Genomic DNA, 14471 nt, shown 5'->3' with positions numbered 1-14471 from the left:
TCTTTAGCCTCTAAAAGGAATGTGATGGGAGAGATGGACAGATGTTGAGATATGTCCTGTTTGAAGCAATAGCGACACATGCTGGCCTTGGTGAAAGATTGGTGAGATTACTACATTGGACATTTGGGAATGTCAAGAAATACATTTTGCAGTTAATAATAACACATTGCCTCATGTTACCTATTGTTGCATATTTTTTTGTTTTGAATAATCTGGCTCATGTTTAATTCTTGCTCATTTTATAAAAGTTAAAGTTTTTAATGTGGCACCAAAAAAGCATCAAACAAAAATGAAAAAAAGTTCCCGAGTTGATATTTTAATACGTGAATAGGACTTTTGTTTTGGAATGATGATATGACGTCATAAGGCGGCGCCGCGCTCCTCCTCCTGCAATTCGCAGAAGAAAGGTTTGTGTTTTTAACTGTTTAAATGGATGTGTTTAAGCCATTCGATATATATTTTTATATACAAACGATGTAAATTAATTGTTTTGCTTAATCTAACATGAACGCCATTTTTGTGAGCAAAGCCTCACAACACTAGTAACAGAAAAGATGAGAAGTGCAAGGGAGGAGAGCTTTCCAGCGTGGAAGAAAAATAATGAACTCTGGTGAAAGTGGAACTGAGTTAAAAACAACACCAAATTGTGCCTTTATATTTTACAATGCTATATTTATTGTCTATCATATAAAAGGAAAATTGCATTTGGTTCATTCAATCATTTTTCTTCCCACAAAACACATAGTTTCAAAGTAGCTTTACAGAAAAACACATTATGTTTATAATGACTTAACTCTTTTACATCAAGCAGATTTAGGGCTGGATGATATAACAACGATGTTTACCATATGAGAAGATCTAGCTATATTGTATTATTCGTCTGTTTCCCACAGGATTTTGTGAAACTGTGGTGGGGGGACCTCATTCCCTTTAGGACCCCTTATTTAGTCTGCAAATTAACGAAAAAAGTCAGTCCTTTAAACTGAACTTTAAAGGGGCTAATCATGATAATTAGAGACCATTAACTCTCTAATGACTACTTAACTATGGAGCTTATTGAGACGCACCTAGTGATTTAGTTTGGATATATTTATTTTTCTGTTCATTTTTCTCATTTAGTACATGACCGTGTCCAAACACACAGAAAAACTCCTGGTGAAACAACTGAGATTCACATTACATACTGTTATAAAGATGGCGTTTATTAAAGAAGAGAGTGAAGACATGAAGATTGAAGAAATACTGCTAGTGAAACTTGAAGATACTGAGGAACAAACAGGTTGGTTTCAATCTCAAAGCTGAACTCTGTCATTTGAACCTTATTAAAATGGTTCTCAAAGTTCTCTGAAGTCATTTAGAGTAAAGATTGAAAGATTCAGTGCTGCAAATTGTGGAAAAAATATTCCCCTTGTAGTGGTACTTGGGAAAGACAAGAAAGTGTTTTCATCTTCTGCCTATCTGATTCAAATCACAGTCTGCTAATTCAGTGGTAAGATTTTAATTTTTTGTTTTTATTTATATTGTTGTCCATTTATCAAACTTCCATGCCTCTTATATAGTAGGCTAATTATATATTACTATGTAGTATGTATCAATTTACTAATGCTCAGACACACTCAATCTCTCTAGCGCGCAGGCACACTCGGTCTCTCTCACGTGATCTCGGACTCACTCGGTCCCTCTCGCGTGCGCGAGATCTCGGACTCGCTCGGTCCCTCTCTCTCTCCCTCTCTCTCTCTCTCTCTCTCTCTCTCTCTCTCTCGGACTCGCTCGTTAGTTTTAACATCTCGTTGAAGTTTTAACATCTCGCTCGCTCGTGAGATCTGGGGCTCGCGCGCGAGATCTGGGGCTCGCTCGCTCGCGCGCGAGATCTGGGGCTCACTCGCTCGCTCGCGAGATCTGGGGCTCGCTCGCGAGATCTGGGGCTCGCTCGCGAGATCTGGGGCTCGCTCGTTAGTTTTAACATCTCGTTGAAGTTTTAACATTTACTATCGTGTAATGGAACTCTACTGCCCTTTAAACTGATTTACTGAAGGTTCACCTAGTGCTGCTATATTATTAGAAAGTCCTTATAAACAGATGGGGGCCATTTCAGCCAATAAAACAAGCATATTCTGTTCATTACTCCCATCTAACAATAACTTTGGGTTTAATCACCATTATATTTATGAGGCGGTCCTTGGAAAAGTTGTTTACCCTATAAGGGGTCCCTGGCCCAAAAAAGTTTGAGAGCCCCTGATTGTGCAACAGTATCAGGTGAGTTTAACTAACACTAACGTTTGTATGTACATATCAGCTTAATATTATTGAAACACTGTACAGAAGATTAAAATAACTTTGCAAAATCATTCATTACCATTCATAAAAGACTTGCCACAACAGACAATAGATATTTATATGAAAAACTGAAACAATACTTATAAATATGAAACTACAACCACTGGTAGGTGATAGCGAGTTAATGTATTGAGTGAGTCATCAAATCATTGATTCAACTGATTCATTCAAAATAGCTGATTTATTCAGGGGGAAAAAATTACTGTCTATGAATTGGTCATTAAAGAGAAAGTTCACCCAAAAATTATAATTCTGTTTTTTTTTTTACATTTTCAATTACTCACCCTCATGTAGTTTCAAACATGTAAGACTTTCGTTCATATTCGGAACACATATTAAGATATTTTTAATGAAATCTCAGAGTTTTCTGTTCCTCTATTGACAGTCCATGCAACTACTACTTCGATGCTTCAAAAATAGACCTTTAAAATCATCCATATGAATTGTGCAGTTTAGTAAAAAATTTCTGACGAGACACAATCATTTTACATGATTGAATTTAGGCTTTTATTCACAAATAAACATTCATCAACTCACACATCAGTTGTGGTAAACGGAAGGTCAAGCATGTTTGCTTGACGTTCGAGAACCAATGAGGTTCATTTTGTCACGCAGCACGTTTGAGCTTCAGCAAGAACCAATGAGGTTCATTCTTGTCACGCAGCGCGTTTGAGCTTCAGCAAGAACCAATGAGGTTCATTCTTGTCACGCAGCGCGTTTGAGCTTCAGCAAGAACCAATGAGGTTCATTCTTGTCACGCAGCGCGTTTGAGCTTCAGCAAGAACCAATGTGGTTCATTCTTGTCACGCAGCGCGTTTGAGCTTCAGCAAGAACCAATGTGGTTCATTCTTGTCACGCAGCGCGTTTGAGCTTCAGCAAGAACCAATGTGGTTCATTCTTGTCACGCAGCACGTTTGAGCTTCAGCAAGAACCAATGTGGTTCATTCTTGTCACGCAGCGCGTTTGAACTTCAGCAAGAACCAATGTGGTTCATTCTTGTCACGCAGCACGTTTGAGCTTCAGCAAGAACCAGTGAGGTTCATTCTTGTCACGCAGCGCGTTTGAGCTTCAGCAAGAACCAATGAGGTTCATTCTTGTCACGCAGCACGTTTGAGCTTCAGCAAGAACCAGTGAGGTTCATTCTTGTCACGCAGCACGTTTGAGCTTCAGCAAGAACCAGTGAGGTTCATTCTTGTCACGCAGCGCGTTTGAGCTTCAGCAAGAACCAATGAGGTTTATTCTTGTCACTCAGCATGTTTGATTTTCAGCAAGAACCAATGAGGTTCATTCCCGTGTTATGCAGCACGTTTAAGCTTCCGCAAGAACCAATGAGCTTCGTTCTTGTTACGCAGCGCGTTTTAGCTTCAGCAAGAACCAATGAGGTTCATTCTTGTCACGCAGCGCGTTTGAGCTTCAGAAGGAACCAATGTAATTCATTCTTGTCATGCAGCGCGTTTGAGCTTCAGCAAGAACCAATGAGGTTCATTCTTGTCACGCAGCACGTTTGAGCTTCCACAAGAACCAATGTGGTTCATTCTTGTCACGCAGCACGTTTGAGCTTCCGCAAGAACCAATGAGGTTCATTCTTGTCACGCAGCACGTTTGAGCTTCAGCAAGAACCAATGAGGTTCATTCTTGTCACGCAGCACGTTTGAGCTTCCGCAAGAACCAATGAGGTTCATTCTTGTCACGCAGCACGTTTGAGCTTCAGCAAGAACCAATGAGGTTCATTCTTGTCACGCAGCACGTTTGAGCTTCCGCAAGAACCAATGTAATTCATTCTTGTCATGCAGCGCGTTTGAGCTTCAGCAAGAACCAATGAGGTTCATTCTTGTCACGCAGCACGTTTGAGCTTCCACAAGAACCAATGTGGTTCATTCTTGTCACGCAGCACGTTTGAGCTTCCGCAAGAACCAATGAGGTTCATTCTTGTCACGCAGCACGTTTGAGCTTCAGCAAGAACCAATGAGGTTCATTCTTGTCACGCAGCACGTTTGAGCTTCCACAAGAACCAATGTGGTTCATTCCCGTGTTATGCAGCACGTTTGAGCTTCCGCAAGAACCAATGAGGTTCATTCTTGTCACGCAGCACGTTTAAGCTTCCGCAAGAACCAATGAGCTTCATTCTTGTCACGCAGCACGTTTGAGCTTCCGCAAGAACCAATGAGGTTCATTCTTGTCACGCAGCACGTTTGAGCTTCAGCAAGAACCAATGTGGTTCATTCTTGTCACGCAGCGCGTTTGAGCTTCAGCAAGAACCAATGAGGTTCATTCTTGTCACGCAGCACGTTTGAGCTTCAGAAAGAACCAATGAGGTTCATTCTTGTCACGCAGCACGTTTGAGCTTCCACAAGAACCAATGTGGTTCATTCTTGTCACGCAGCACGTTTGAGCTTCCGCAAGAACCAATGAGGTTCATTCTTGTCACGCAGCACGTTTGAGCTTCAGCAAGAACCAATGAGGTTCATTCTTGTCACGCAGCACGTTTGAGCTTCCACAAGAACCAATGTGGTTCATTCTTGTCACGCAGCACGTTTGAGCTTCCACAAGAACCAATGTGGTTCATTCTTGTCACGCAGCACGTTTGAGCTTCCGCAAGAACCAATGAGGTTCATTCTTGTCACGCAGCACGTTTGAGCTTCAGCAAGAACCAATGAGGTTCATTCTTGTCACGCAGCACGTTTGAGCTTCAGCAAGAACCAATGGGGTTTATTCTTGTCATGCAGCACGTTTGAGCTTCCAAATGAACCAATGGGGTTCATTCTTGTCACGCAGCACGTTTGAGCTTAAGCAAGAACCAATGAGGTTCATTCTTGTTACGCAGCACGTTTGCGCTTCCACAAGAACCAATGAGGTTCATTCTTGTCACGCAGCACGTTTGAGCTTCAGCAAGAACCAATGGGGTTCATTCTTGTCACGCAGCACGTTTGAGCTTCCACAAGAACCAATGAGGTTCATTCTTGTCACGCAGCACGTTTGAGCTTCCACAAAAACCAATCTGGTTCATTCTTGTCACGCAGCGCGTTTGAGCTTCAGCAAGAACCAATGAGGTTCATTCTTGTCACGCAGCACGTTTGAGCTTCAGCAAGAACCAATGAGGTTCATTCTTGTCACGCAGCACGTTTGAGCTTCAGCAAGAACCAATGTGGTTCATTCTTGTCACGCAGCACGTTTGAGCTTCCGCAAGAACCAATGAGGTTCATTCTTGTCACGCAGCACGTTTGAGCTTCAGCAAGAACCAATGAGGTTCATTCTTGTCACGCAGCACGTTTGAGCTTCAGCAAGAACCAATGTGGTTCATTCTTGTCACGCAGCGCGTTTGAACTTCAGCAAGAACCAATGTGGTTCATTCTTGTCACGCAGCACGTTTGAGCTTCAGCAAGAACCAGTGAGGTTCATTCTTGTCACGCAGCGCGTTTGAGCTTCAGCAAGAACCAATGAGGTTTATTCTTGTCACTCATCATGTTTGATTTTCAGCAAGAACCAATGAGGTTCATTCCCGTGTTATGCAGCACGTTTAAGCTTCCGCAAGAACCAATGAGCTTCGTTCTTGTTACGCAGCGCGTTTTAGCTTCAGCAAGAACCAATGAGGTTCATTCTTGTCACGCAGCGCGTTTGAGCTTCAGAAGGAACCAATGTAATTCATTCTTGTCATGCAGCGCGTTTGAGCTTCAGCAAGAACCAATGAGGTTCATTCTTGTCACGCAGCACGTTTGAGCTTCCACAAGAACCAATGTGGTTCATTCTTGTCACGCAGCACGTTTGAGCTTCCGCAAGAACCAATGAGGTTCATTCTTGTCACGCAGCACGTTTGAGCTTCAGCAAGAACCAATGAGGTTCATTCTTGTCACGCAGCACGTTTGAGCTTCCGCAAGAACCAATGAGGTTCATTCTTGTCACGCAGCACGTTTGAGCTTCAGCAAGAACCAATGAGGTTCATTCTTGTCACGCAGCACGTTTGAGCTTCCGCAAGAACCAATGTAATTCATTCTTGTCATGCAGCGCGTTTGAGCTTCAGCAAGAACCAATGAGGTTCATTCTTGTAACGCAGCACGTTTTAGCTTCCACAAGAACCAATGTGGTTCATTCTTGTCACGCAGCACGTTTGAGCTTCCGCAAGAACCAATGAGGTTCATTCTTGTCACGCAGCACGTTTGAGCTTCAGCAAGAACCAATGAGGTTCATTCTTGTCACGCAGCACGTTTGAGCTTCCACAAGAACCAATGTGGTTCATTCCCGTGTTATGCAGCACGTTTGAGCTTCCGCAAGAACCAATGAGGTTCATTCTTGTCACGCAGCACGTTTAAGCTTCCGCAAGAACCAATGAGCTTCATTCTTGTCACGCAGCACGTTTGAGCTTCCGCAAGAACCAATGAGGTTCATTCTTGTCACGCAGCACGTTTGAGCTTCAGCAAGAACCAATGTGGTTCATTCTTGTCACGCAGCGCGTTTGAGCTTCAGCAAGAACCAATGAGGTTCATTCTTGTCACGCAGCACGTTTGAGCTTCAGAAAGAACCAATGAGGTTCATTCTTGTCACGCAGCACGTTTGAGCTTCCACAAGAACCAATGTGGTTCATTCTTGTCACGCAGCACGTTTGAGCTTCCGCAAGAACCAATGAGGTTCATTCTTGTCACGCAGCACGTTTGAGCTTCAGCAAGAACCAATGAGGTTCATTCTTGTCACGCAGCACGTTTGAGCTTCCACAAGAACCAATGTGGTTCATTCTTGTCACGCAGCACGTTTGAGCTTCCACAAGAACCAATGTGGTTCATTCTTGTCACGCAGCACGTTTGAGCTTCCGCAAGAACCAATGAGGTTCATTCTTGTCACGCAGCACGTTTGAGCTTCAGCAAGAACCAATGAGGTTCATTCTTGTCACGCAGCACGTTTGAGCTTCAGCAAGAACCAATGGGGTTTATTCTTGTCATGCAGCACGTTTGAGCTTCCAAATGAACCAATGGGGTTCATTCTTGTCACGCAGCACGTTTGAGCTTAAGCAAGAACCAATGAGGTTCATTCTTGTTACGCAGCACGTTTGCGCTTCCACAAGAACCAATGAGGTTCATTCTTGTCACGCAGCACGTTTGAGCTTCAGCAAGAACCAATGGGGTTCATTCTTGTCACGCAGCACGTTTGAGCTTCCACAAGAACCAATGAGGTTCATTCTTGTCACGCAGCACGTTTGAGCTTCCACAAAAACCAATCTGGTTCATTCTTGTCACGCAGCGCGTTTGAGCTTCAGCAAGAACCAATGAGGTTCATTCTTGTCACGCAGCACGTTTGAGCTTCAGCAAGAACCAATGAGGTTCATTCTTGTCACGCAGCACGTTTGAGCTTCAGCAAGAACCAATGTGGTTCATTCTTGTCACGCAGCACGTTTGAGCTTCCGCAAGAACCAATGAGGTTCATTCTTGTCACGCAGCACGTTTGAGCTTCAGCAAGAACCAATGAGGTTCATTCTTGTCACGCAGCACGTTTGAGCTTCAGCAAGAACCAATGAGGTTCATTCTTGTCACGCAGCACGTTTGAGCTTCAGCAAGAACCAATGGGGTTTATTCTTGTCACGCAGCACGTTTGAGCTTCCGCAAGAACCAATGAGGTTCATTCTTGTCACGCAGCACGTTTGAGCTTCAGCAAGAACCAATGAGGTTCATTCTTGTCACGCAGCACGTTTGAGCTTCAGCAAGAACCAATGAGGTTCATTCTTGTCACGCAGCACGTTTGAGCTTCAGCAAGAACCAATGAGGTTCATTCTTGTCACGCAGCACGTTTGAGCTTCAGCAAGAACCAATGGGGTTTATTCTTGTCACGCAGCACGTTTGAGCTTCCAAATGAACCAATGTGGTTCATTCTTGTCACGCAGCACGTTTGAGCTTAAGCAAGAACCAATGAGGTTCATTCTTGTCACGCAGCACGTTTGAGCTTCCACAAGAACCAATAAGGTTCATTCTTTTCACGCAGCACGTTTGAGCTTCCACAAGAACCAATGAGGTTCATTTTTGTCACGCAGCACGTTTGAGCTTCCACAAGAACCAATGTGGTTCATTCTTGTCACGCAGCACGTTTGAGCTTCCGCAAGAACCAATGAGGTTCATTCTTGTCACGCAGCACGTTTGAGCTTCAGCAAGAACCAATGAGGTTCATTCTTGTCACGTAGCACGTTTGAGCTTCCGCAAGAACCAATGAGGTTCATTCTTGTCACGCAGCACGTTTGCGCTTCAGCAAGAACCAATGAGGTTCATTCTTGTCACGCAGCACGTTTGAGCTTCCACAAGAACCAATGAGGTTCATTCTTGTCACGCAGCACGTTTGAGCTTCCACAAGAACCAATGAAGTTCATTCTTGGCACGCAGCACGTTTGAGCTTCCACAAGAACCAATGTGGTTCATTCTTGTCACGCAGCACGTTTGAGCTTCCGCAAGAACCAATGAGGTTCATTCTTGTCACGCAGCACGTTTGAGCTTCAGCAAGAACCAATGAGGTTCATTCTTGTCACGCAGCACGTTTGAGCTTCCGCAAGAACCAATGTGGTTCATTCTTGTCACGCAGCGCGTTTGAGCTCCAGCAAGAACCATTGAGGTTCATTCTTGTCACGCAGCACGTTTGAGCTTCAGCAAGAACCAATGAGGTTCATTCTTGTCACGCAGCACGTTTGAGCTTCCACAAGAACCAATGTGGTTCATTCTTGTCACGCAGCACGTTTGAGCATCCGCAAGAACCAATGAGGTTCATTCTTGTCACGCAGCACGTTTGAGCTTCAGCAAGAACCAATGAGGTTCATTCTTGTCACGCAGCACGTTTGAGCTTCAGAAAGAACCAATGAGGTTCATTCTTGTCACGCAGCACGTTTGAGCTTCCACATGAACCAATGTGGTTCATTCTTGTCACGCAGCACGTTTGAGCTTCCACAAGAACCAATTAGGTTTATTAACGTGTTGCGCACCACGTTTGAACTTTTGCAATAACCAATGACGTTCATTCTTGTTATGCAGCACATTTCAGCTTGAAAACAATGAGGTTTGTTCTCGTGTCAAGCAGTCAACTGAATGTTGAGATTCTGTTTGTTTGCTGATCTATGTTTAGATGTGAATTAAAGCCTAAATTCAATATGTTCATCATATGAAGTATATATATAATCGAGTCTCTTCAGAAATCAGATGGTAGTTGCATAGACTATCAATAGAGGGACAAAAATCTCTCAAATTTAAGTTAAAATATCTTCCTTTATGTTTTGAAGATCAACAAAAGTCTTATGGGTTTTGAACAACATAAGAGTAAGTAATTGCTGACAATTGTGTCCTTTTGGGTGAACTAACCCTTTAAATCATTTACTTACTCGATTTATTCAACAACGCTGGATCATTCATTAACAAAACACCTCTGTGTGTTCCTTGGATATGCAATGATTCTGATGTGGCTTTGTTTGAAACTATTTTCTTTTAACAATATTATGTCTAAAATGTAAGTCTATTAATATAAACTTGTTTATTGAACCGTTGTATTGCCACTTCACTTTAAGTATCACTTAAATTGTACAAAAGTAGAATTGTATAGAACCTAAACCATGCTAATGCTCTCCATAAGTATATCACAGTCTATGTTGTCCAATGTTTTTATAATAAGTCTATTCTTATTGTGTTTGTGGGGGATTAACTGTTTTTTTTTTTTTACTTTAGACCTGATGTCACTAAAAGAGGAGAGTGAAGGACTGAATGAAATGGAAGAGAAAAATCAGAATGAGAAACATCATGATTTCATGACTGGAGAAAAATCCACAAAGACTTACTCACGAAAAAGTGCTCAGAAGACCGAATCTAACAGTTACTTTACCTGCTATCAGTGTGGAAGGAGTTTAAATTCCAAACAAAACCTTGAAGTCCACATGAGAGTTCACACTGGAGAGAAGCCTTACACATGCCTTCAGTGTGGAAAGAGTTTCACTCAAAACCAAAACCTTAAAGCCCACATGAGAGTTCACACTGGAGAGAAGCCTTATAATTGCACTCAATGTGGACAGTTTTTTACACATAAAGGAAACTTAAATGCCCACATGAGAATTCATACGGGAGAAAACCCTTTCACCTGCAATGTTTGTTGGAAGAGCTTTTCACGAAAAGAAAGTCTTAATACTCACATGAACATTCACACTGGAGAGAAGCCTTGCATATGTGCTCAGTGTGGAAAGAGATTCAGTTGTAAAGAAACCCTTCAATGCCACATGAGGATTCACTCAGGAGAGTATTGTTTTATATGTCCTCAATGTGGAAAGAGTTTCAGTCATAAAAGAAGCCTAAACACTCACATTAAACTTCACACTGGAGAGAAGCCTTTCATCTGCCCTCATTGTGGAAAGAGTTTCACACTTAAAGGAAATCTTCAGACTCACATGAGGCTTCACACTGGAGAGAAGCCTTTCAAATGTCTTCAGTGCGAGAAGAGTTTCACATATCAAAGAGACCTGAAAAGTCATTTGCAAACTCACGAAATTGTGGAATTCTAAATGTTATGAGGCTTTGAGACTTTTTTTTCTTCTTCATATAACACTACTGACTCCCTCTAATTTCAATTGTATAGAGGAATCATTCCATTCTTTTTTTGCTTCCTCTAAATCAAAATATTAGTTAAACTTCTGTCTCGCTCTGAAATAGCACAATGCAAACTAGGGCTGTCACTTTGGGGGCTTTTGCACCGGATAGTTCTAGGAACTAACCACCAGGGTGGTTCCCCCAAGAACTAATAGTTCCCCTAGGAACGTTTTCTGGCTGCATTCGCACCACCAGGAGGAACTCTGAAGTGACATAAGCCAAGCTTGTTGTGGCGGACCTTTATATGGCACAGAGAACGCCAGAGCCTGAGCTCCCAGTGCTCGCATTCTCTGTGTTAGTTAATGATCTGTCTAACAGTCCTGTCTAATATGTTATAGATATAACTATTATACATAAAGTAGACTAATGAAAACTTAGTAGCTTATGCTGTGTGGTTGATGTCCAGTGTTGCTATCTGAGCAAAAATACATAATCATGGTTCTCTTGGTCCCTTCAAAGTTGCGTAGTATTTTCTCCTTAGCGTAAAGGTTAAGAGGTCCATCTATCACTGTTTTCCATGTTCGCAGACTTAGTTTCTGGAGTAAATATATAGGCTATAATCTGTGTGTTTACACAGCCTTTTTAAAAATGGCGGGTGCTGGTGTTTCGCGTGTGTTCGGCCAATCAGCGTACACTTACGTCACGGATAGTTCCTATAGTTCTGGTTTAGACCCTACAATGAAGTAGGAGCTAAATTAGTTCCTCCAAAAGAGTTCCTAGAACTAAAATAGTTGCTAGTTCCTGCGGTGTGAACGCTCCAAAATCGGTGTACTTTCGTCAGTAGTTTTTGGACCTATGAAAAAGTTTCTCTGCTGCGAAAGCCTCTAATATCAGACTTTTCACACGTGGTTATCGTGGCCAAAAGAATTCAAGGTAATGAAATATTGCGATATCTATTGAAACCTTGAAGAAAAAAAAGTTATTAGTCAAATTCATATTTAAATTTTTTAGCCAATGAATCCCTCTATTGCATACGACAATTAAAACAATTGAGACTCTGGCTTCTTTGACACTGCCTAAGAAATATCCAGGAGAGAGAAAGTACTGTAAAGTTCAACAGTATTATAAATAAGCTTTAACAACTAATACCTTAACCCGTCCCCATTTGGAACCCAAATCCAACAAATGGCATATCCAAATTGAAATGCATAGTTCAGGAAGCCTTTGGACTTAAAAGTTTATAGACTAATTTAAAAGAAAACATTGGCAGCTTGTTGTCATATTGTCAGAATTAAATCAATGAGACATTTCTGAGATTTATGGAACATCAAGACCAGGCTTTATAAAAATACAACAAAATATTCCTTTTAAAGATATTTGAAGTAAATTTATGATAATCCTTAAGTTTGTATTCAACTGAGCACAATTTTGGACTAAAAGCCTCAAGGGATGTAAAATAAGGAGGTTTGGTGGTTTTGTCCCTTTTGCTCTCACTGTTGATCGGCGAGTACTGCAGACGGGTGATTTTCTCTAAATCCAAAAAACTCCCATACTGGCGAGCTTATTTTTTAGTGTGGGTAGAGACTCTCCTCTGTCTTATCAGACAACGATTTTACACGGCAGTAAGTACAGTAGCTGTGCGCTGCGTCTTATGCTTAATAACAGATGGCAGCGTTAAGGTGCAAAACCACCACCTACTGTATTGTACTTTTTGAAGTCAACCAGGTACTGGCGCTGATTTTTTGGTCATATTTCATATGAGTACTATTCATTTAAAGTATTACTGTTGTCTCCAATACCAGTATGCAAATTACACCCCTAATGCAAATTAAAGATTATAAATAAATGGACATACTCTTTACTTAAATACTGAACATTGCACTACATTATTTTATTCATCTTTAGTAAGAGATGAAAAATTAATATTCAACAATATTTTTGATCTGACTGTACTGACACTGTTGTATTAGAACTGAACTAAACTGGACGATAATAAAAATTTTTGCAGCACTGCCTTATAGATGAAATGACAAAATTTAATATTTGATGACTTCAGCTGAACAACAGCTGAAATGCATAACTTTTCTGTTATCACTGTAAAGCTGCTTTGAAATCTGTGTTGTATAAAGCGCTATATAAATAAAGGTGTAAGTGAATGTACATGTAAACCTGCTTACAATTTGAACTTGAATATCGCTATCTTTGGGGCTAGTTCCAGCTGCGCATTGAGTAATAGCGTAAAATTCAATCAAAATCATAACTGATTTGAGGTGTTTTTAGTTTACTTTGTGTGCGATCACAACGGTGTGACATGATGTGATCTAAATTTTCCTAAGGATAAAAAAAATCTGAAAACTATAGGAAGCCCTTGCACATTACTATAATATTAAAGGTTACAATTAACAACAGAGCCCAAATTATTAAATCACTGATTCTTGAGATTAGGGACAAAACATGTTTTAGAAGTTAGTTTTTATTATTTAATAATACATTATTATATATTGATATATTTGTAGACAAAGGTCTCGGCTAATGAACCATGAAATCAGGTTTATCTGATTTATATATTAAAAAAAAAAAAAAAAATATATAATCAGTGGTTGGCCTTCTCTGCTGGCCTGAACAGTATCAGAATCACTGACTTGCACTTTAATATATTTTTTTTCCATGACTGAGTATTAAATTATGCTCAATAGTCCATTCTCTTAATTTCATAGCTCTTCTCTTGGTTGCGCTGCTTTCAGTAGTGTATGTTTATGTTAGAGCTTTTATCCAATTATATATGTGTTGCCATGGCCAAAGAAATCTGCCTTGTGGCCATCAGAATCAATAGTGTGGTGTCTGTAGCTTAGTCATATTTAATCAGCCAATCAGATTTCGCTTTGACTGCACTGGGGCCATCTATCAGGCATGCAATAACGTCGACATTTTCTCATGCTTTGATTGGATGTTCAGAGCGCAGTACGCGTATTACTGTATTCAAAGCTAGCTAACCGCATCTGCAGCGAACTGCATAAAGCAGAGGTCTTCAATCCTGCTCCTGGAGGGCCACTGTCCTGCAGAGTTTAATTCCAACCTGCTTCAGCACACCGGCCTTTGTACATTCAAGCGATCCTGATTCGATGTGTTTGATTAGGGTTGGAACTAAACTCTGCACGACAGTGGCCCTACAGGAGCAGGATTGAAGACCTCTGGCATAAACTAAAATATTCCTGTAGATTTAATAGTTTTTCAACCCAAAAATGAATGTTTTTTTCCCTCCTCGACCCCCAGCAGGTTTAAACCTACTGGAAAAAAATCTGTTATCCAACTTAACGCAGAGTCACGGCACACTGTTCGATCTGTCCAGGTAATAACAGAACTGACAGACTGTAATGTATGCCAGGTCTGTTTTTGAAGGCAAAAGTCCCGCTGATCTCATTGATTTCGTTCAAAACTCTGTGTGTGAGCATGGGTCAGCTGTACACATCGTCATGTGTTGCGGTGACTGTCCCTGTGTCCACTGCTTCTGTCGAGCGGACACTCTCAGCACTAAAACCAAGTAAAACTTATGCCAGAACGACGGGACTCGACTTTCAGCATTAGCCTCGATGGTGATAGAAAAGG

At 41.3% G+C, this 14471-nt stretch overlaps 1 protein-coding gene across 2 annotated transcripts; it reads left to right on the top strand.

Annotated features, from left to right (window-relative positions):
* Positions 1-343: 343 nt before the first annotated feature.
* Positions 344-13033, top strand: LOC143742496 (uncharacterized). Of its 2 annotated transcripts, XM_077235379.1 has the most exons (3): positions 344-407; positions 1120-1279; positions 10017-13033. In XM_077235379.1, exons 2-3 carry the CDS (start codon positions 1123-1125, stop codon positions 10838-10840), a joined length of 981 nt encoding a protein of 326 aa, XP_077091494.1. In that variant the 5' UTR covers positions 344-407; positions 1120-1122; the 3' UTR covers positions 10841-13033. The 2 variants fall into 2 exon arrangements, with proteins under 2 accessions (XP_077091494.1, XP_077091493.1); XM_077235378.1 differs by lacking the exon at positions 344-407 and having other exon boundaries at positions 823-1279.
* The last annotated feature ends 1438 nt before the right edge of the window (positions 13034-14471 follow it).

The sequence above is a fragment of the Siphateles boraxobius genome, unplaced genomic scaffold, assembly GCF_051911475.1.
Source record: "Siphateles boraxobius isolate OS27281-9 unplaced genomic scaffold, OSU_SipBor_1 19, whole genome shotgun sequence".
Classification (NCBI taxonomy): Eukaryota; Metazoa; Chordata; class Actinopteri; order Cypriniformes; family Leuciscidae; genus Siphateles; species Siphateles boraxobius.
The sequence above is the reverse complement of the archived record's forward strand: the minus strand, read 5'-3'. Positions and strand labels throughout refer to the sequence as shown.

What these genes read in the sequence shown, in the direction of transcription:
- LOC143742496 (XM_077235379.1), top strand. Translation starts at nt 1,123, where the DNA reads ATGACCGTGTCCAAACACACAGAAAAACTCCTGGTGAAACAACTGAGA. An exon ending in AGATACTGAGGAACAAACAG is followed by an intron (nt 1,280 to 10,016) that starts GTTGGTTTCAAT and finishes TTTTTACTTTAG; the next exon opens with ACCTGATGTCACTAAAAGAG.